The sequence below is a fragment of the Doryrhamphus excisus genome, linkage group LG11 (assembly GCF_037039965.1).
Source record: "Doryrhamphus excisus strain RoL-2023G ecotype Guam linkage group LG11, RoL_Dexc_Guam_v1.1, whole genome shotgun sequence".
Classification (NCBI taxonomy): domain Eukaryota; kingdom Metazoa; phylum Chordata; class Actinopteri; order Syngnathiformes; family Syngnathidae; genus Doryrhamphus; species Doryrhamphus excisus.
The window spans coordinates 8342569-8366130 of NC_136367.1; the positions used below are offsets into that span (position 1 = coordinate 8342569).

Consider the following 23562-nt stretch of genomic DNA (forward strand, 5'->3'; position numbering starts at 1 on the left):
CATTTGGAAGCGAGCCCTGAAAGAAGTTTGGGATGGCTCTGACTGCTCAGTTTCAAAGCTCTATGCTTGCCCCCCCACCCCCACCCCCCCGCTGCTCTGTCTCACTGCTATCATTACACCATGTTAGCACAGAGCAATCGCCTCCAGGGTATTATTTGTTCTGGTTTGAAGGACAGCAAACTTCCCTAAAGAGGCGAGCAGTCGTGGTTGGAGTTGAAGATTCCAGGTGAAGAGAAAATATGGGAATGTTTTGTAAACATGGGCGAACATTGGTGACGCCCAATGCCTTTCCAACGTTACTTGGTCATGTTGAAGCATCAGAAGTGCAGGCTGTTAGTAACAATTTCATGTATCCGTGTCCTAAATGCACTTATTTTGGGTAGGTAAGCGGTGGTCTAAGTAGCATTATAGAGTGTGCATACAGGGAGCGTCTTCCCTGCATGCATACAAATTACAAGCTCACAGTTGCTATTTGCAGTTGCACAGTTGCAGTTGCTATTAGCCTTTTTAGGTTTAGGCTCTAATTTCATGGCTCAGCGCAAGGTGGCCCAGGGTGGCGGAACCGGGCGCAGCCCACACAGTGGTAATATGTGCAAGTGCAGCACTGTGCGCAGCCAATTTGGTAATTTGGTAGACTGGACTGCGCCAAGATGGCCGTGGTGGCGTGCCAGGGGAGGTGTCCACATCTTCAGCTTGGCGTGGTGACGATTTCGTGACAAAACAGCACGGAAAAGGTGAAAATAAATTTGTGAGCTCCAGCCTGGTCCATTCTTGGCACAGGCGAAGCGCAGCCTGCGTAATGGTAAATTGGCTGACAGGCGCACACTGATGACGGGTCTCCAAAACCTCACATGCAGATTTTTCTGTGGGTTGCACGCATTTCAATGGAAAAAACAGCAATGACGGCAACCACTATTTAATGTAAGCGTTTGAACCAGCATGTACATTTTTGCATGAATTGTCCCATCACATCTGAGACGTCTTGCATAATGGGAACTCAGCCTGATGGGAACTGGAAGTATACTGCCAACCGGAACCGACTCTACACTGGGGCTGGGGGAAGGGGACAACGCCCCCCGGAAATAAATGGCTTGTCCCCCGAAATCAACATTTTAGAAGTGAAAATTCTGCTAGAAAAAAAAGCACAAGACATCTCCACTCATTGCTCGTCTCAGTGGTTGTGCTGGATGCACGCCAGATCACCCCCCCTTAGTAATCTAATCACAAATGAGCCAACACGCAGCGCAGACTTTGTGTTAACAGAGAAAGGGGACCAATTAGACAACTAATCATGAACAACTAAAAACAACGATTCATATTAAGCTGGATATATTTTTTTATTGCACACCAACAGAAGTACACACCTCCATATGGGTGCACAATCTACACAATCTACCATCTTATCCCTGATGTCTATATGCTATTGGTATGCTATTGTTACAGTAATAATGATGTCAAGCAGTGAGATTTTAATGACTGTAACTGTATGGCTGTAATTGTGTTTACTATCATGGTTCATGTCTTCATTGTTACTATTACTACTGGTAAGTTGGACTGTTTCATTTCACTGATATCATCTCCATTGTGACCCTTAGCCATCATTGACATTTAACTCATGCAGTCCTGTTTGTCACTGTTGTTGTTATGGGAATTCTTGTTGCTGCTGTTTTTGTCTCTCTCTCTACTGCCCCACCCCCCACCTTTCTCTTCTTTCCTTTCTGTTCTTCTTCTTGCTCCGGTCCGGTCGCTCCAAATGCGCATAACAAAAACATCAAATAACGGCAAATAAAATGTCATGGTACAGGGAAGTTGTAGCTTACACCTTTCCTGACACAGAGCAAATCTGTTTAGCATGTAAGGGCATTTAGATCAGCAATACTAGCTGCCCCAATGGCTGGACGAGACAAAAAAAAAACTTGTTTCATAAAACACACAAGACAGTGGGCACGATCGTGCATCAGTCACTGACTGTGTTTTTTTTTTGCTTGTTTTCTAGTAATATAAAGTCAGTTGGAAAATTGCTTGTAGTACTGAGCGATTATTTCCCTTTTTGCCATGTTTACATGAACCACCGACTTCACACAGCTCATTAAAAATAATTAAAGTATTAAGTGTCAAGGATCACTTGCACAACTCCGTCCATTTCCAGGTTAAACCACACCCACTTCCGGTTTATACCCCGCCTACTCAGAGGACAGATACGGATCCAAATCATTTAGATGGGTTTAGATCAAGAATACTATCTGCCCCAATGGTTGGACGGGATACAAAAAAAAAAAATGCAGTAAACACGGAAATGTTAGCAATCTTTGAGTTCATACACGGAGAATAAAGCTCCTAGCCACTTATCAAGTAGCTCTTCAAAGAGGTTATTCACTTATTTTCAACTTCTGTGGCAACAAAATTAGAAAGTGGAGTTCAGTAGTAGTGCGGACATCCTCCAAAGCACATAGGAGTGTGACCAAATACAGTGGAGTGGGCGTGCAGTAGAGAGAGAGACAAAAACACGCCAAAAATATCCCAAAAAATACAGCTGGAATAGATGCAGATTCTGGAAGATATAGAAATCTGCAGTAGCATTAAAGTGCACAGCCTTACATTAGCTGGATATTGGAGTTGGCCACCATATTCGCAGTATAAAGTATATAGTAGTATATAATTTGTTTGCTGCTTCAATGTAGCATAAGAAGTTGGAAGTTTTGTGTCAAAAACAAAAAAGTGTTTAATCCTGTGAGATGTGCACTCTTCTTTGCATGATATGATGGCATTGAAATCCATTCATTTTTTGAATGTGAGTAAGCAGTACTATTGAGGGCCAGTGGTGACGTTTTACTGTAGGATGGTGCTGAGCAACATTAACGATCATTTCCCTCAAAAATACGATCATGGTAAGCTTCTGGTACCATAATTTGTCATTTCCCATTGGCAACCGCCTATGCTTTGTCATACTCAAACATTACATAAATGTTCTTTATGTGATGTTTTAAATATTTATGCTTCACATTTGCATCAATAGAACATGTAAAAAGGCAAACGGTTGCTTAATGTTTCATCGTCTGTCACACTGACTGTGTGTGTGTGCCATTTTATTTGAAATACATAATCACAATTTTCCTGCTTTCAATGATTAGAATTGCAAGAGCCGGGATTTTGTTCTTCTAGTTTTGTCCCCTCCCCTGCTTCTTTGTGAGCACGCTTGTGATAAAGGAAGAAAGGAATGGACTTAACCCAGTTGACATCATGAAAATAGACCATTTTGCCTCTACAGAAAGCCTTTTTAGTCTTTGATTATTGAATGAATGGCATCAGTAGCACTCAGACAATGAAGACAAGGTGCGGCTTCATGAAATTATACATGAATCAAACTTTGAAATAGACTCAATGTGATATGGATATGCTATCATTTGTTTATTTGTATATGCATAACATACTAGTAAGACACTGTGCTGTACTGTATATTTCAATGTATAATAGCAGGGTACTTAGGCTACACTGGAATCCTCCAAGATGGAGAATAGGGAAAAGGACATTTTGGAAAAAAAGGACATATTCTATGTATTTTTTTACTTGACTTTCCAGTTTATAAAGACAGAGAGCAGCCACTACTTTTTCAACTCAGCGTATGACGGAAAGAATGGTGCTTATGTTAGTAACTGACAAGATAACGGGATATACAATACGGCAAGGCAGGGATTTCATGAATTAATTGCAGAGGAGTTTGCACGGTTGAAAAGCAGGTCACAAGGAGGTGGAGTTTGTTCTAAATTAATATTTGATATTAGCTGTCCTTACATATTATCTCTGCAAACCCAGCTAATTCTTGTAACAACCTGCTGTATCATTTCACTTGTAAATATTCATCCTATTACACGCAGCTCTGGTAATTAACGAAAAGCAGACAGTACGTTTTACCTACTAATAACCCTGTCGGAAAGTTTTTTGTTTTTTTTAATCTGTAACTACTCCACACCCTCATTTTCACCTCACAGTCAAAATAATAATGATACTAAAAAAAAAACATAACAGAACAATTGCCATTCATGATATTCATGCTTTCTCCAGCATGTTTACCTGCAACAAAATATTGCGACACCCAACTGCAAAATGCAATCCTGCTTTTAAAGCAATAATTTCAAAGAAACATCAGGAGTCAGCGCCTGTCTCCATCAGTGTGAGGCATGCAGAACTGCTAGTGTGCACATTATCCACTTTTTGCACCGTCTATCACCACTTCTTGCTTCCTATTTTGCAGCTTCACGCTATCACAGCTTTTTAAAATTATACCGATGAATAAATAATGCTGTTTCATGATTGAATACCACCCATTATTCATCAAAAAAGAAAAACTGTGCTAAAGAAAATAAAAGCCATCATTATTAGATGGATATTAGACTATTAGACAAGAATAAAAACAACATTAGAGCAACCTGGGGCATCTAAAACAGCATTATTAGGAAAGTAATAAGACAACAACCATCATTATTTCACAGTTGGAAGCACCAATAATGTTGATATGAAAGAGATAGTTGAAACGTTACAACTACTTTCTAAATATTGGTCCAAAACTGGAAGAAGGAATTCCAAAATTCAAGGAAAGGAATGAAACAATAGGAAGGAATCCTAATTCCACGTTTCTCACTGATGTGACAAAAAAAAACGGAAATATTGATATTGTCAATAATTGTAAAGAAAAATGTGTAATGTAATGGAATCATAATGAAACTATAAAAGGGTAATCCATGACATACATCAGTAATGCATCATTTCAGACTTGAAAATTCCCCAACAAAAAACAGCTAGTCAGCCAACAAATCAGTTTACTGGTCTACAGACTAGCCTTTTTATTACCACAATTCTCTAAAATAATTGAAAAGCTATTCAACAATAAGTTGGATAAATTTATCAGTGCGAATGAATTACCATCAGATCGTCAGTACAGATAGAGAGCTAACATTTCTACCTCCATGCCACTGATTAAAATTACAGAGGAGATCACTAATGCTATATATCATACAAGTGTACAGCTGCAGTATTCATGGATCTGACAAAAGACTATGATACAATCAATCATGACATCCTAATAACAAACTTAGAAAGGTACAGAATCAGGGGATTATTTCAGAAATGTGTCAAAAACTACTTAGCTGACAGGAAGCAATACATAAAGCTAGGAGAACACACATCTAACTCATGCAGTCCTGTTTGTCACTGTTGTTGTTATGGGAATTCTTGTTGCTGCTGTTTTTGTCTCTCTCTCTCTACTGCCCCCCCGCCAATCCCCATCCCAGTTTCTCTGCTTCTTGTTTGTGTTTCTTCTTGCTCCGGTCCGGTCGCTCCAAATGCGCATAACAAAAACATCAAATAACGGCAAATAAAATGTCATGGTACAGGGAAGTTGTAGCCAACACCTTTCCTGACACAGAGCAAATCTGTTTAGCATGTAAGGGCATTTAGATCAGCAATACTATCTGCCCCAATGGCTGGACGGGACAAAAAAAAAACTTGTTTCATAAAATACACAAGACAGCGGGCACGATCGTGCATCAGTCGCTGACTGTGTTTTTTCTCTGCTTGTTTTCTAGTAATATAAAGTCAGTTGTAAAATTGCTTGTAGTACTGAGCTTTTGAGAAAGTACAGTCAACAGAGCTGGCAAATTATTTCCCTTTTTGCCATGTTTACATGAATCACCGACTTCACACAGCTCATTAAAAATAATTAAAGTATAAAGTGTCAAGGATCACTTGCACAACTCTGTCCATTTCCACGTTAAACCACACCCACTTCTGGTTTATACCCCGCCCACTCAGAGGACAGATACGGATCCAAATCATTTCGATGGGTGAACAGATACAGATAGTAGTATACTATAGTGATATACTATAGTGGTATACTATAGTGATATACTATAGTGGTATACTATAGTGGTATACTCGCTCATCCTTAAACAATACAAGGATGAGCAAATTCAAACGATACAAGCAGTGGATGTTAAAAATAAGGGTCATGTTATGTATCTCTGTTATTTATCACCATTCTGATTGTAATATTTATGATCATTTACCACATACCAAAAACATGCTAGGTTAATTGGCCACTCCAAATTGTCCATAGGTATGAATGTGAGTGTGAATGGTTGTTTGTCTATATGTGCCCTGTGATTGGCTGGCCACCAGTCCAGACAGCTGGGATAGGCTCCAGCAACCCCGCAACCCCTCGTGAGGATAAGCGGTAGAAAATGAATCAATGAATGAATGATCATTTCTACTCATTTGGACACGTGGAACTGTGAATGGAATCATGTGACGTATTCCATTGTAACTTGATGCATGTTGAAATAAAATGGAACCATGAACATTACCATCATGGCGGAAGTGAAAAAGCTCAGAGAGAGAAGAAACGGCCACCATTTGCTTTTCTTTTGGTCTGAAATGTTTGACCGTCATAACTATAATTAAGGAAAATGATTAAATATTGAAAGCCAATGAATACTCGATGGGTCATGGATTCTGTTACAAAGACATTTGGGAAAACTGCACCATTATTCTCTCAGTCTCCACTGTCACCTGCAGAAGTAAGAAGGATATTTTTTGGATGAAAGTTAAAATATGGGAAATTTGTGAGAAAGTTAGGGTTGGCAGGTATGGATATGAATAATATATTTTCTTCACTTTGGGCTTATTCCCTGTCAGGGATCGTTATAGCAAGTCAATCGGATGAATGGTTTTGGATTAACTTTTACGTCAGACTATGGTTGGGTATGAAACCCATGCTTTCTTCCATATGAAAGGCAGAAGCGTGTTCCATTATACCACCGGGGACTATGGATATGAATAATAAGCAAAATGTACAATATAAATGTTGATTTCATTAGTATCACTAACAAATTCTTCTTCAAGTCTGAAGCCATTCTCATGAGCGGTTTGGAGCTAAAAGCAACAAATTAAAATTCACTTTAACTCAACATTTGGCCAGGGTATGAATCACGATGCTTAAGCGTACATGACATAGTATCTCACATTGTAGGTGCTTGTAAATGGTTAAAGTCGGACTCTTCAGTTGTAATAAGACAACATCCGTGCTAATGAGTATCTGTTCAGACACTGCAGTTGCATTTTCAGACATCTAAGCTATGCTTGTGTTTACTGCTCTTCCTGTTTGCAAACCCTAAAAGGAATACACTACCCTCAATGCCGTCTGCATGGTGTTTTTTTTCCCAGTGACTGATGTATTATTGAGGAAGCAAAGCAAAATAAAAAGACACAAAAGAACACCAACTGTTAAGACGTCTGTCATGCTGGTGCTTACCGCCGTCCACCAAGTTCCTGGGTTGTCTAGGCCACAGTTGTCGCTGTACTCCAGGCAGCAGGAGTCCGGCACGCGGGAGGCGTTGTAGACTTCAAACCAGTCTGTGTGGTTGGTCACGCCGCAGCAGCGGAACTGCATCACAGACATAAAAAAATATGAAATTGTCTTCTGTGGGGATTACTTGCCATGACATGCAGCCCTAAATATGCAAACCCTTTTGTGTTGAATACAGCCAATACTTCCATTCACACCATTTCTGAGCATACTTCATCTTCTCCATGTGTGCACCTAAGACATCTGATGAGGTGTCATATTAGCATTACCATCCTAATCAGTCCATTTTGTGAAAAGAGTGAACTAATGTCCACCTAAAGGAAAACAGCACTTTTTTGGAATTTTGCCCATCTTCACAATCCTTACGTATCTGCGACATAAAGACATGTCTTTCTCTTTTCTGCGCATTATAACGATACACACAGATAAACACAGAAAGACACAGATAAAAAGTGACAGCTTATTGGGAAACACTTATTCCACCTACAAAACTGTTAGAATAAAATGTAGATACAATTATTATAGTATTAGTTATCCCCCTTATATCCATACACACACATAGACAAACAAATACAGCTTGTGCAACTGCCCCCCCCCCCAGAGTTGCACGACCATGTAGTAGGGACCCCCGAAAAGAGAAAAAAAAGAGAGGAGTGTAAACTGCATATTCAGAGTGGAGCGGCATGTCACTGGGTATGTGGTTTCACTCTCCTCGCTGCGAGTAACTTTAAATATTGTCTGTCTCTTCTGTATTTCTGTAAGTGTTTTTGAAAGTGTCACAGGAGTTTGAACCTGACAAAAACCTTCTGAAAAAGACTCCAAAAAGTGCTCTCAATGTACCATTTAATCATGCTACATTAACATTGTTATTATTATTATTATTAACATTTTTACACCAATCGAACTACATTACTGTACACTTTACCACAACACCTTTTTGGCTAAGAGAGCCATGAAAGCAACACATTTGAAAATATACAGTAAAGTCTCGTTATATCGATATCGGTTAAAACGAATTACTACTTATTACGATACTATTTTCATTTCCCGGCAAATTTATAGTCTTTTATGATATAATTAGCTCCGTTAGTACGATACATGGTTATTATGATAATCCGGTTACTAGGATGCCCTTTTCATCTCCCGCCAGCCAATTTGGTCTGCTTATATCGATACAAAAGCAGCTTAAATCAATCTTTGCTTAAGGATTTCAATACCAAAAAAGAACACGGCGAACGGCTGCTTCCAGTCAACTTTATTTTTCACACTTCCACCACCAGAGTGCAGCACACACAGCGGAAAACACCCGTCCCTCGCGCCTACCCCTCCGGGTGGCAACACTTTCCCTGTCGATAGTTCCGGGGTGAATTATGTCCCGGTAACCGGTAATCACTACAGCGTAAGTTTATTTTTATTTACTGTAGTACAAAATGTATTGTAGTACAAAAGCATGCTAGATACACAATCCATGAACTCAAGGAGAAAAGGATCGGATATATGGATAGTCCGGTTATATCGGTATTTTTTCCGACTCCCGAGAATATCGATATAACGAGACTTTACTGTAGTTCCATATAGAGCCATATAAAGCCATATATTATTTTCAGCACCGAATAAATGTTTTTGTTTTTCCCACTTTTCTGACCTATAAATGTAGTTAGAATGTTGTGTTCTCGTGTTAAACGATGCCAAAGTTTGAGATAATGAGGTTTGCTCATTTCAAAGTGAGCCCTGAAAAAAGTTTGGGATGCCTCAAATCGCTCGGTTTCAAAAGGCGTGGTAAAACTGCACCTTTGTGACATCACAGAGGGGTTGACTTCCTTATATGGTTCATAGTTCATAGAAGCACTTTGTTAGTGTGACCAATCACAGCGGGGTGGGCATGCCCATGTTTGATTTCCTTACTCAATCCATTCCATAGTTTGATTCCACATACTGAAATGCTATGGCTAGCATAACGTAGTCCTAGCATAGAAGTGTTTCAAATGTACTTCTTCCCTGAGATCATATTTCTCCTCTCTTGTAGAGAAGTATTGGATGACATTTTTAGCTAATTGCTTATTTTTAGCCTTATGCATTATTTTAGCTGTTTGAAGATGAACTATATCAGCAAGTTGAAGTATTTGTGATTTTAGAAATAAGGAGTTAGTATGTTCTCTGTAGGCGGCATTATGAATTATCCTTACTGACCTTTTTTGCAGTACATTTAGCGAGTGAAGATTGCTTTTATAGTTATTAGCCCATATTTCCACACAATAAGTAAGATATGGTAGAACCAGAGAGCAATAAAGAGTGTGGAGTGATTTCTGATTGAGAACAAATTTTGCTTTGTTCAATATTGAAATATTTCTAGCCACCTTATGTTGTATATTTGTAATATGAGGTTTCCAGCTCATATTTTCATCTATTATGATCCCCAGAAATGTATTTTCCTTCACCCTTTCAATGTCTACACCATCTATTTGTATTTGCTGGTACGTGTCCTTTCTGCTGTTAGCAAACAGCATGATTTTAGTTTTACTTAGGTTCAAGGATAATCTATTATCATCAAACCATCTTTTTAATATGACCATTTCATCTTTGACCTTTCTAATGATTTTGTCTGTACTCCCTCCAGAACAAAAAGCAGTGGTATCATCCGCTAATAATACCAGCTTTAAGTCTTTCGTAACTTTGGAGATATCATTGATGTACAAGTTGAACAGTTTTGGCTCCAGTATGCTATTATGTGCAGTACAAATCTGTCTCTTGATTTGTTTTGTTGTCTTTAGTATGCATAGAAAAGGGAAAGGATTGCAGATGATGGGCAAAATCCCCCCTAAAAAAGTGCAGTTTTCCTTTAAGAATCATGCTGAACAAACACTACTGGTGACTTCTGTCCTCACACATCTCTGGTGTATTTTTCCTCATGTGGTGCATGGAGATGCTTAACTATTGAGTGAGCTAATACTATTCAGGGTGAACCCTGCTCCAGGGACATATGCCTTATTATCTATTCAGTGACTCAGCATGTACCTATGAAGGAGGCTTGGTAGCGAGAATAGCGGCAAAACAGAGCTATCACACATCCAACGGTGATCTGACAAAAAGTGCCCCATGCCGCCACGATCAACCTGCATGCAGCGACAGCCTCACATTAACCCCCCCGCCCTCCCACACATTTTATTTAGCGCTGTCATGGTGGTTTCATCACACATGAACACGCTAATGCGGTGTAGCTTTGTGCACACACATGCACACACCTGAGCCGTCAGCATGTACTGCATGTCGGCTAACGGATGAAACCAAATGTGGAAATAAAACCAAAGACCCCCGAAGTCTCCAACATGTCCTTTGATGTCACCTGAAGGCATCACCAGCCGCATTATTGGCAGCACGCATCCACTTTTTTATATTTCTAAGTTTCGATTGCTTCTTTTTTCGGCTTGAATTTAAAACAAATGTACGGGGAAAGCACATCAAAGTGAGAGCTGGGAACAAAGATTACCTCCCCGACCGGATGGTGCTTTTTATCTCTGTCAGCTTTTTACCACAGCATTTTAAACTTGGGAGGCTTAGAATGTGGCAGAGACATTTCACATATTTTTCTCTGCTGTCCTTTTTTTTTATAGAAAAGTCGGTAAGTATTATCAACAAGAATAAAGTTTCCTATTCCATTAACCTTAAAATGATTGCAGTCAGAGAGAAAACGAGACATCCAAAGGTCTTATAAGAAGTATGGAATAACAGTTAAACCCTGGTTTTCATATGATTTCATATGATTGATGGAAACATATTTTGGCTTGGTTTGTGTACAATGTCTTGGTTATCATACATAATTGTGTGAAACAAACTGGTACATTGATAGCAATGCTTAATTTAGTCACCCAATACCAAATATTGCAGTACTTAGTTTACAAAATACAGTATCCTGTAAGACTGTTTGCCCTGCAAGGTCAATGTTTGCCAGTCTACCAAATTACCAAACTGGATGCACACAGTGGTGTGTTGGACCAAATTACCACTGAGTGTGGTGCGCCATCCTGTGCCACCTTGCACTGCGCCACAAAGTTCGAGCCCCATGACTGAAGACAAGAATGGATCTTGCGAGACTTCCGTCCCGACATACGTGTTACCGCACCACATGGGCTCTGCAATTTTGGGATAATTTGTTGGCCATGGCTAGCATGTAGAGGAAGTATGGTAGTCAGACGTCACATTTGGTTTTGGACGTTTCAGTTTTTGTCTGACCTGTTGGAACGGATTAATAATGAAAACCAAGGTATTTCTATCTCTACATGTAGCCCCACTAGATGTCATGATGTCTTACATCAGTTTGAACTATCATCCAGGCGTTGGTCAGACCCACGTTGCCCTCAGTGCCAAAGAGCTGGAGGCCCTTCTTCAAATCCTTCTGGGCATAGTGGTCAATCTGGAAAAAAACAGAGCAGGAAATGCTGTTACTCAACTCATCCAAAAATTGCTTTACATTGAAATTGAATGATATTCAAATGAAAACTACATGCGGTATATATTAATAGGCTGATATTTTGCAAAGGTTACGTCCCAAGACCCTCAGCAAATGACACACAAACAAATAATGGACACCTCCCTAAAAAGCCGCCTTAGCAGTACTTACAAACCCAACAATATGCCGCTCACACATTTAAAATTCACTTTAACACATTGAGAGACAATTACAGTCATACAGACATGGGACTTTTAAAACATGCAGTTACACAACATCACATCTTGTCAAAGCACTTGACGAGGAACACCCACTGCATCAAACCGAACCGCCAATAATCTGGGATTTACTTTACTGTTATTTGTGGTTGGGGATGTGCAAGCAGGTGTATTTGGATTTGTTGAAGTCAGAAAATTATTTGTATTTGTATTCGAGTCAAATTTAAAATACACCCCCTGAGAAATAATTAAGTAAAATACAAATCATAATATTTACAATAATAATAATAATTGTGATTAATCATGATTAAATATTTTAAGCAATTGACAGCCACAGTATTTATGTTAATGGTAATGGTTTTATTTCATTTGAACATGCATCAGATTCCAATTGAGTGCATCCCATAATCAGTTCCCAGTTCCACGTGTCCAAAAGTAGGAGTAGGAAGAAGCAAAGCTTATTAAATCCTCTGTTCACTTCCTGCTTTCCATAATAACAGTTTAAGGTTTTATTTTATTTTGTTTTTAATAATGTACCTGGTACCTCGTAGGAGGTGATATGAGCATCCAATGCCATAATGGGTACCATAGTAAGTGTCAATATAGTGATATATATAGCACATCATGACTGGTTCAAGACTCTTCATCCTTGTATTTAGCAAACATCAACTGCTTGTATTGTTTCTTGAATTGGCTCATCGTTGTGCATTGTTTGATTTCCTTACTCAATCCATTCCATAGTTTGATTCCACATACTGAAATGCTATGGCTAGCATAACGTAGTCCTAGCATAGAAGTGTTTCAAATGTACTTCTTCCCTGAGATCATATTTCTCCTCTCTTGTAGAGAAGTATTGGATGACATTTTTAGCTAATTGCTTATTTTTAGCCTTATGCATTATTTTAGCTGTTTGAAGATGAACTATATCAGCAAGTTGAAGTATTTGTCATTTTGGAAATAAGGAGTTAGTATGTTCTCTGTAGGCGGCATTATGAATTATCCTTACTGACCTTTTTTGCAGTACATTTGGCGAGTGAAGATTGCTTTTATAGTTATTAGCCCATATTTCCACACAATGAGTAATATATGGTAGAACCAGAGAGCAATAAAATTATACATTAATACCAACCAATGATAAATGTAAAACTTTTTTTGTAGATGCTTCATCATATTTAAACTGCATGACTCTGAAGTGCTTGATAATATGCTTCTGTCACATGCATGACAGGACTGCTTGCTACATTATGAGAGTATTCGAATTAAGATTAAAAATTGCAGCATAAAGCTGTGCAAACACAGACAAAATATTTCCCAGTTGGATTTTCCTGTTGCCATAGTAACCAGCTGTGCCCTTGGCAAATGATTGAGGTGACACTGTGATTTGATCATGACAGAGAGTTGAGGTGAGCCACTGTTAATAATTTCCACACTGTGGACTTGAGATAAAATGATGAGTGACAAATAAAACGTGTTCATAGGATGCTGCTCCTTGACAGATCCTACAAAAAAAACTCTACTGGAGGAATTCTTCTCAAGCGCCTCTCTAATCCTCTCTATCACTAATTTGAATGAATTTGGTGGCGATTGCTGTCTAATACATTAACATTGCTCACAGGTGGGGACATTACACGCAGATTTAGTGATTGTGAAGCTCATAGGACCGTTTTCATGGCCATCAAACCATGCAAGGAATGAGTCCAATATATGCGGGAGGTCTAAAAAAGAACTGAAACGTTGCACGGTCAAGGTAAAAGATTGTTTGCTCAACAAGTTCCGACATTCCAACACATATTAACTGAAAATCATTGAAAAATGTCTGTGAAACTCCAGAGTGTAGCATCTCAACTTATATTGACTCAGTGGTGGTTCTGGCTTGGTTCTGGTTCTGGCCGGACCGAAGCTGTGATCAAAATGCATTCCATGATGTGGTGTACAGGAGTTTGCATGTTGTCTCCGTGTATGAGTGGGTTTTCTCCGGGTACTCCGGTTTCCTCCCACATTCCAAAAACATGCTAGGTTAATTGGCCACTCCAAATTGTCCATAGGTATGAATGTGAGTGTGAATGGTTGTTTGTCTACTATATGTGCCCTGTGATTGGCTGGCCACCAGTCCAGGGTGTACCGTGCCTCTCGCCCCAAGACAGCTGGGATAGGCTCCAGCAGCCTCGCGACCCTTGTGAGGAAAAGCGGTAGAAAATGAATGAATGAATATTTATTATTTTATTTATATTATTTATTTATATATAACAACTATGCCACAACATCAGCCACTTTTACATGGACCTAAATATTCCAATTCCATTCGGGTTATTTGCTCAAACGAAAAGAATGTAATAAGATTGAACTTTAGCTTTTCCTGTTCCCGGTTGTGTTCTTTCAGCGAATGCTGAGATATGACGTAACACGCAGCTCGGGACGTTCTTCGATTTAAAAAAATGGAGGCCAGCAATCGGCACTGGACTGCTAAGCAAAGTTTGTTTTTGATTTAAACTAAATTTCAAGACTGGACAAACGAAAAACTGGCAATCCGGAGTTATTCCAACAAGTGAAAGAAAAACTCGGGGAAGTCAGTATCACGTGATGTTGATGTTTACATTTTACTGGGCATGCCCCATTGAGTCTTCTGGTTGAGTATAGCGGCGCATGTAGACAAGAGATTGGAATATTCTTTTCCATGTATACCATTGCTTTCGGAAAGGTCATTCGGAAAGATTCAATTCGGAAAGAGAAAATTTCCTCATGTAAACGTGGCTATTGACAACGTATAAAATGTTTTATTTGAAAATGACTATTTTCTACAAGTATAACATCATCAACTACAGTATTTTCACATTTGCAACTGAACTGTGTGCATTTACACACGCATACATGTGCACAATTCCCTTCAATGCGTAACCTTCTTCATTCAACACAACAAGATGCCTTTTCACTCCCTGGTTTTCACTTCCTTATGGCAGGTTTTTCGGCTTAAAATTGCACCAAACATGCTCTCTTCTGTTGTAAAGTTACATCATCCCCTCTTTGTGCCTTTTCAGCAAAAAACAAAAACGTAAAAGATGTATAAATACGTCTTTAGTCGTGAAAAATATGGCTTCAATGTCATTTTCTGTCCGGTATTCACACTTCAATGGAAAAATTGAACTATAAGTTCGTTCGCTCCCTCGACGGGGGTCACCTTGCTAATGTCACTCACCAGACTTGTGTTTGCTCTCTTCGTCTCGCTGCTAACCATCAGGAAACCATTAGCTTTTTGTTATCCCTTCTCGTTCGGCGCCAGTGGTTCTTGGCCTTACTTGGCTTAGACAGCACAGCCCTCTCATTTACTGGTCCCACTAAAGATAACCAGTAGGAGCTATTTCTGCCACTCAAATTGCCTGCGTTCTGCCTCGTTTCCCGGTTCTCACTCTGACCTTTCCCCACTGGCTCCTCCCGACCTCTCATTAGTGCCCGAGCAATATCATTCCTTTCACCAGGGTTTTTGTAAAGATCGTGCCATGTCACTCCCACCCCACCGCCCTTATCATTGCGCTATCGACCTGTTGCCGAGAGCGTCACTCCCCTCTTCGCGCCTATATAATATCTCTCTGCCTGAGCAAAAGGCTCTGGAGGACTACATTTCCTCCTCCCTCGCGGCCGGCAATATACGCCCCTCCTCCTCACCCTTGGCGGCAGGTTTTTTGTTCGTTAAGACGAGGGATGGCTCCTTGCGACCCTGCATCGATTTTCGTGCCCTTAACAAGCTCACGATCAAAAACAAGTACCCTCTGCCCCTGCTCGATTTAGCCTTCACACCCCTCCATAGCGCCGTCATGTTTACTAAACTGGATTTACGCAATGCCTACCACTTTGTGCGTGAGGGCGATGAATGGAAGGCGGCTTTTAACACCCCGCTGGGACAATTTGAATACCGCGTCATGCCATTTGGCCTCACTAATGCACCCACTGTTTTTAAAGCCCTCATTAACGACGTATTGCATGACATGATAGGACGTTGTTTTCGTCTACCTTGACGACATCCTCATTTTCTCCCCATCGGCGTCCGCGTCTTTTCCAGACGTCTGTCCTCCACCGAGTGTAATTACGATATTGGAAATCATGAACTCCTGGCAGTGGTCCTCGCCCTACAGGAATGGAGGCACTGGTTGGAGCGGCGGCTCACCCATTCGTCATGGTCACGGACCACAAGAACCTATCCTACATCCGCTCCGCCCAACGGCTGAACCCAATGCCTGGCCCCGCCAGGCACGTTGGGCCCTTTTCCTCACTCGGTTCGATTTCACCGTCACATGCCGCCCAGGGTCACAGAATGGAAAGCCTGATGCCCTGTTGAGGATGTTCGCACCACCGGAGGAACCCCGCCTTCTGGAGACCATCTTACCCGAATCCCGCATCCCTCACTTCAATGGAGGGTGGAGAGGCGTGTGAGAGAGGCAAACAGCAAAGCACCTCCGGCCCACCCAACCGCTTGTTCGTTCCACAAGACCTCCGCTCGGAGGCCCTGGTTTGGGCTCATTGTTCCAAGCTCGCCTGCCATCCGGGGGCCAAACAGACCACTTTCCTTCTTGCTCAGAGGTTCTGGTGGCCATCTCTGCACTCTGACACCAGGCGGTTTGTAGCGGCTTGCACTACATGCGCTCGAACAAATCTTCGAGTCTGGTATCTGATCTGGTCTGGCATCCATCATCTGGGTCTGTTGTGGCCCCTCCCCATCCCCTCCCGCCCATGGTCTCACGTGGCCATGGACTTTGTTACTGAACTCCCGGCTTTGAGAGGCTTCACTGCCGTCCTTACATTCGTCGACAGATTCTCCAAATCAGCCCACTTCATCCCACCCGCAAGCTGCCATCCTCCATGCAGACGGCCCAACTCTTGGTCCAACATGTGGTGCGCATCCATGGGATTCCACTCTATGTGGTGTTGGACAGGGATCCGCAATTTGCGGCAGCCACATGGAGGGCATTCTGCAAGTCTCTGGGAGCCACAGCCAGCATCTGTTCTGGATACCACCCCCAAACCAACCCTGCTTTTTCCGTTAAGTCCATTCTCGATGCCAGGAGGCGTGGCAGAGGGGTCCAATTCCTCATAGACTGGGAGGGTTACGGCCCCAAAGCGTGTTTGTGGGTCTCACGCGCCCTTATCCTTGACCCGTCCCTCATCTCAAACTTCTATCGGAGTATTCCCGATAAACCAGGTAACCCGTTAGGTCCGTCTGGTTAGTCGGGAGGGGGGAATACTGTCACGCCACACCGTGACACCCCCTTACACCCTGGCTCCTGGGAGCTGCCCACTGGTTTCTCCTCAGTTGTCTTTTGCCTCATACTCATGATCTCTCTTTCTCCCCTCAGGCCCTGGTTCGCCCTGATGGGAGGAGCTACCCGGCCAGCCACAGGTGTTCTCAATGACCTCCTCTCCCATTTAAGCACACCTGTGGCAGCAGGGGGGCGTGGTAGTATTGTTCCTTTTGGATGCACGCCACATGCTAGACAGACCAGACCTTCTGCCTCCTTTTTTCTGCTGTAGCGCTGTTCTCTCTCCTGCAGCTTGTTGCCCTCCTACCAACCAGGTAGCTGCTCCCTACTTTCATTCATTGGTAGCTATTTTTCAGTTTTGTAGGACCTTGCTAGCTTCCCTCATGGTGCCTTTTCTGTTTTGTCACTTTGCACCATAGTTTTTTGTTGTCACTATTCCACTTGCTTTAGGAGCAATAAAGACTTACCTTTTTATTTGCTACCAACTCCTGCCTGTGTGCAGAATTTTGGCTCCAACCCTCTCCTTGGCGTGACAATGACTTATGTATCCATAACATTTATTACACAGGAGAACAAATCTTTAAAAATTGTGCTGATTAATCCACAGTTCATGATTGTTAAGGGGAAATTACACTTTTTTTAAAATTTTGCCCAACATCCACAAACCTTTATGAACACATATTTTCTTTCCTTTTTCTGTGCATTCTAACAAAAGAAAACCAGTTCATATGAGCCAGCTAACAATGCACATCATTGGGAGGCATCTCTTTTGACCTCTAACAACGTGTTATCTTTTTATATACATGCTGTGATCAATAAGTACATTGATGATAACAGGTAATACTTACAGTATCTTGCTGTATTTTTGATGATTTAAAACATTATCAAAACTTCTTTCCGAGTGCATTGATTTCAAATATCATAGACAGCTTAAACAGCTACAACACTTGGAGTGGCTGTTTCTTCCAGCACAACACTTGTGTTCCAGTCCTCAGGTAAAAAGCATCTTGTTGAGTCTTTGTAGCAAAATTGAGAGCTAGGTATCCACTCTTCCGTCTGTTCCGTCTCTGAGTGATGCTGAGATGAGCAGCCAGATAATGATAGTAATTCCTGTTAGCTGCTACAATAACAACATCACTGCAGTTTGGTTAATGTACAAGTTAGTCCATTTTTTTTGGACAATGAAACTTTTGCTCTAACATTAGCTAGCTCATACTAACTTGTTTTCGAGTTTAGAGCACACACAAAAGGGAGAAAAATATATGTTTATGTTTCAGATAACGATTGTGAATGATGGGCAAAATTCCAAAAAAGTGCAGTTTTCCTTGAAGGGTATACTATCATATCTCAGTAACCAGATCCGGTGGATAAAAACAGCATATTTCAAATGAGCGAGCAAAATAGTAATATCTTAGGCACCAAATGCTATTTTTCCAAGTATTTCCCGACCTTCCCTTCCTCACACTTTTTCTAATGCCTGTTATGTGAGTTAATACTGCTTTAACCTGTCTTACCAACATGGCTGTTTATGCTGTTTCTGTTTACCCGTCTCCATAAGCAGCAGGCAAAAATCAATAAAGGCAGAAATGTGATGAGTGCAAGTCTGACTTTCATCAACAGACAGCAGTATCTGGGTTGTACCATGTTTTCTTTTAACCCTTTCCACCTGGCTGCCCAAAATAACTTGAAAAAAGGTTTGCATATTTTCAAGTATTTTGTCAGGATAGCTAATTTGGTAAAGCACATGCCACATAAACACATTTACCTTTCCTAAAACATGCCACATCTCATTACCTGCTTTGCATGGAAATGATTCAAGTGTCAGCAGCAGTAGCAGGTGAGCCTTCAGTGGGCAGGCAAGATTTTTTTTCAGCCAGACAACATGAGAGCCTGCATCAAAATGATAATAAATTTGTGCTCCAGCAGGGTTTTGAATCACAGTCTGTAATATGGAGCCACAGCATCTCTTGATGTGACATACATATGGGCGGTTACCTAGACGGGAGCTCCATGAGTCCCCTAATCTTCCAATAAATGGTCACCATTTATCACCAATAGGACTTGCATTACTGCTAATAACTTTGGGTTAGATAGTAGATAGATAGACAGATAGTGGTGTAGTCGCTCATCCCCAATTGATATGGCAACACATAGAAGCTGAAATCAAGACTGTTGGGAATAACTTCGTATAATTGAATGCAATAAATACTACAATTTAAGTTTAAAGAGGAACAATTATGCTCATTTTTCAGCCCTCTGTTTTGAATTGTTGACTCCAATCCAGCAGCTACACATGATAAGCTTTCTAGATCTTCCACAATCTGCACCTATTCTAGCTCTATTTGCTTAGCTTTCCAAAACTGTCTGTTTTAATTTATTCCACCCGCGGCCCGCTTCCGGGCATGCCCACTCTGCTGTGACTGTTTACACTCCCAGGCGCTCCTGATGACATCCTGACTACTTCTGAACCCCACTTTCGAGTTTTGGCGTTATACGAGTGGATAATAAATGAATAAACCCTTTGGAGAGCTACTTGAAAAGTGGCTAGGAGCTACTGGTAGCTCATGAGCTCCTGGTTGTAGACCCCTGACTTACTGTGTATGAACTAGAAGAGTGGTAACTTAGTTCTGTGTTTATTGAGTATTGCATGCAGAATATGTGCTACAGCAGGGTTTTGAATCACCGTCTCCAATATAGAGCCACAGCATCTCTCTCGATGTGACATACGTATGGACGGTTACCAGGTTACCCGTAATCTTCGGATACATGGTCACCAATAGGACTTGCATTACTGCTAATAACTTTGAGTTAGTGAGGATTTTCTGGTTCTACAAACATGACACTCACAAATGTGATGAGCATACATTGAATTGCTCGGTGAGCAAAGGTTCACTACATCATCTAAGCAGTTCACAATCAGTATTTAGCAAATAAATAACTTATAATACAAATAATATAAATAATAAAACTTTCAAGTAGAATACAGTTCTCCCTCACTACATTGTGGTTCGAATATCACTCCTTCTCTCTATTGTGTTTTTTTTAATGATAATGTTTTTTTTAAATGATAATTTTTTTTATGTTTCATGCTTAACTATGGCCTATTATTTCTCAAAACTATTGAAAGACAAATTATATGTAGTATTCTGGTCACTAGGCATCAGTATTGTTACACTGATGAGGCATTCACTCATTCATTCATTTTCTACCGCTTATCCTCACGAGGCCCATGAGCATGCTGGAGCCTATCCCAGCTGTCTTCAAGCAAGGAGTGGTGGCCAGCCAATCACAGGGCACATATAGACAAACAACCATTCACACTCACATTCATACCTATGGATAATTTGGAGTGGCCAATTAACCTTAGTCTGTTCACAAAGAATTCCAACGCATCCACCCACAAAGGGGGTGTGGATAGATTTGTGCACTGGTGTGAGGACCACAAGCTTCACATTAACACCTTTAAAACTGTGGAAATGCTGTTTGACCCCAAATCAACTGGTGATCAAAGCCCTGTGACCATACATGGTAAGAATATAAAACAGGTGACATCATCCAAGTACCTTCATTCACATAGACAATAACCTGAACTGATAGGCACAAGCAGCCACTGTCTGTGCTAGAATCCATCAGCGCCTTCACTTCCGGCGGAGACTACGGTTGTTCGGTGTCAGCAAAAACATTTTTCAAAATGTCATCAAATTTTCTACAGAGCAACAATAGAGTCTATTTTACGGTACGGGATCACCAGTTGGTTTGGGAATCTAAACGTTAAATCAAAAACCCAGATTCTCAACCTGGTCAGAGTAGCCAGTAAGATTATGGGCAACTCCACCATCAACCCTCAGGAGCTATTCAATCAGGCCGCCATCACCCAAGCAAAAATGACAGCTCTTACGTTCTGTTCAATGAATACGTATTAATGCACTCAGGGAGAAGGTCCAGGGTTGCGCTATGGAAACACAACCGTTACTAACACTCATTTGTCCCTCTGTCAGTCAAGCTCATAAACGAGCAAATGTGAGGTCTGGTCTATATGTGAACTAGCACTTTAAACTAGCATTTTAAATACTGTGGACTTTAATTTACCAGTTTACCAGTTGGTAATTGCAGAGCTCAGATGATCCCCCTTTTGCACATTGATCCATGTCTGGAAACCAGTATGGTTCTGGAGTTTTCTGGAGTTTTCTGGAGTTTCTTTTATGCTCTTGTTTATGCTTGTTGTATATGGTTTTACTATGTCTGTCATGTACTGTAGTATGTCTCTTGGTTATATGCAGCTGTACCCTGCCTCTAAACCACATTTCTCCCAAGGGAGACAAATAATACTAATAATAATAATACTGAATAATACTTAATATAGCAACTTCAAACAATGTACTAAAGTAATTGGTGCAATTTGGCTCGCACCATTACATTCCAATGGGTTCTAATCGGCGGATTGTGACGAAGATTTTAAACATTTTGACATTTTCTTGTCGCCAAACGGGCCACCACGAGACAGTTGGAAGGCAGTTTGAGCCACTGCACGCCACTAGGCACCTTATTTGGCAACCCTAGGCGGCACAGCAAATTGCATTGGCGCAAACTGGCACCAACTGGCGCCGGCCCAGTGGACTCTTCGCATGAGCACCACTGGGTTAAACCATGCCACTTCCTGCTTATCCCAAGTACTGATATGGATACAGATAGTGGTGTATTCGCTCATCCCTAATTGATATGGCAACACATAAAAGCTGAAATATAATAATAGACTGTTGGGAATAACTTAATATAATTGAATGCAATAAATACGAAAGTTTAAGTTTAAAGAGGACCAAATATGCTCATTTTTCAGCCCTCTGTTTTGAATTGTCGACTCCAATCGAGCAGCTACACATGATAAGCTTTCTAGATCTTCCACAATCTGCACCTATTCCAGTTCTTTCCAAAACTGTCTGCTACTTGAAAAGTGTTTAGGAGCTACTGGTAGCTCATGGGCTCGTGGTTGGAGACTCCTAACTCACTGTGCATGAAGTAGAAGAGTGGTAACTTAGGTCCGTGTTTATTGAGTATTGCGTGCAGACAATCTTGTCACAAAATTGGTAGTGTAAATCTGATCCTCTAAAGTTTTTTGCGGGACTATCCATGTTTAAAACTTGGGTAAATCCACTGATTGTGGCGGAAAAAGGCTATGAGCTAATTTGCATGCATTTATGCACATTCTATAATGCTACACTGACAACCGCTTACTTACACAAAATACACAAGGTTACGACACTGATAAATTCAATTGTTACTTACAGCTTCTGACTCTTCATCAACATGACCAAGTAACTAAAGCCATCAGATTTTCAGCAACAGTTTGCCGGATAGTCCGGCTTCGTCCATGTTCTCAAAACAGTCCCATATTCTTGTCTTGCTGGCCTGAAATCATCCACTTCTGCCTAATTAGGTAAATTAGCTTTCCCTTAACCTGAACAAACATGTCCTGGAAGAAGCCAATGCTCCGTGCTAACACCGTGAAATCTCCGCCAAGACTGTGTAGTGGGGGGCGGGGTGGGTTGGTGGGTGTTTCGGCCTACAACACTCACCCCTGCAGCATACCCCCTTGACCCTAGTGAGGATTAAGTAGTATAAAAAATGGATGGACTGAAGTTTGAAATATAGGGCAGTGCTTGTTGTAGTGGTTAGGCCAGCAGAGAAGGCCTTGCTGGCCCTGACTGCACACCACCAGTTAGAAGGCGTTGCAAATTAAGCTAGCCGGTAGCAAACGTCAGTTAGCGACAGTCACCCACACTTAGAGGATTTCATTCAAAATGCAGAAAATGAGCTGTCGTACAAAACATTGAAAACATCATCACCGCAAGGCTGAAAGAGATGGAGTTGAAAGAGAATTCTGAATGAAAAGCAGACACAAACTGTAATTCCTTGCAACCACAAAGAGCAGTTGTTCTGCTTTCTAAATAGAGCTGAGCTAAAAGCCCCTTCCTGTCGTCACGACTCCAGCACGAGGCAGGCAGCAGGCCTGCTATCTCCTCACTGATGTACGAATCCAGCACAAGCAGCTGTTACACGAGATTCCAGTAGACTGGAAAAAACCTTAAGTCCTCTGAAGCTGTGCAAATGACAAAAGACAGATGCTTGGAAAGTGGGTCATTAGGAAAGAGTGACTCCTGCGACAGTCAGGCAAGCAAGCCACAGTTTTACTTTGAGCTCGGTATTGACGCTATCCTCCGGACTTCAGTCGCCTTTTAAGTACACCAGACGAGTCCAAGATGGCTCATCAATTATTCAGGTGATAAGACT

The 23562-nt window shown here is 41.2% G+C and overlaps 1 protein-coding gene across 2 annotated transcripts in view; it reads right to left on the minus strand.

Moving 5' to 3' along the window:
- tspan4a (tetraspanin 4a) overlaps nucleotides 1-23562 on the minus strand; it is a 192308-nt gene that overhangs the window by 22957 nt on the left and 145789 nt on the right. For both annotated transcript variants that reach the window (XM_078794702.1, XM_058045907.2), the window contains 2 exons: nucleotides 11670-11771; nucleotides 7307-7438 (listed from right to left, as the gene is read on the minus strand). In XM_078794702.1, the coding sequence (XP_078650828.1) occupies nucleotides 7307-7438; nucleotides 11670-11771 (234 nt within the window). The remainder of the gene's footprint in view (nucleotides 1-7306; nucleotides 7439-11669; nucleotides 11772-23562) is intronic.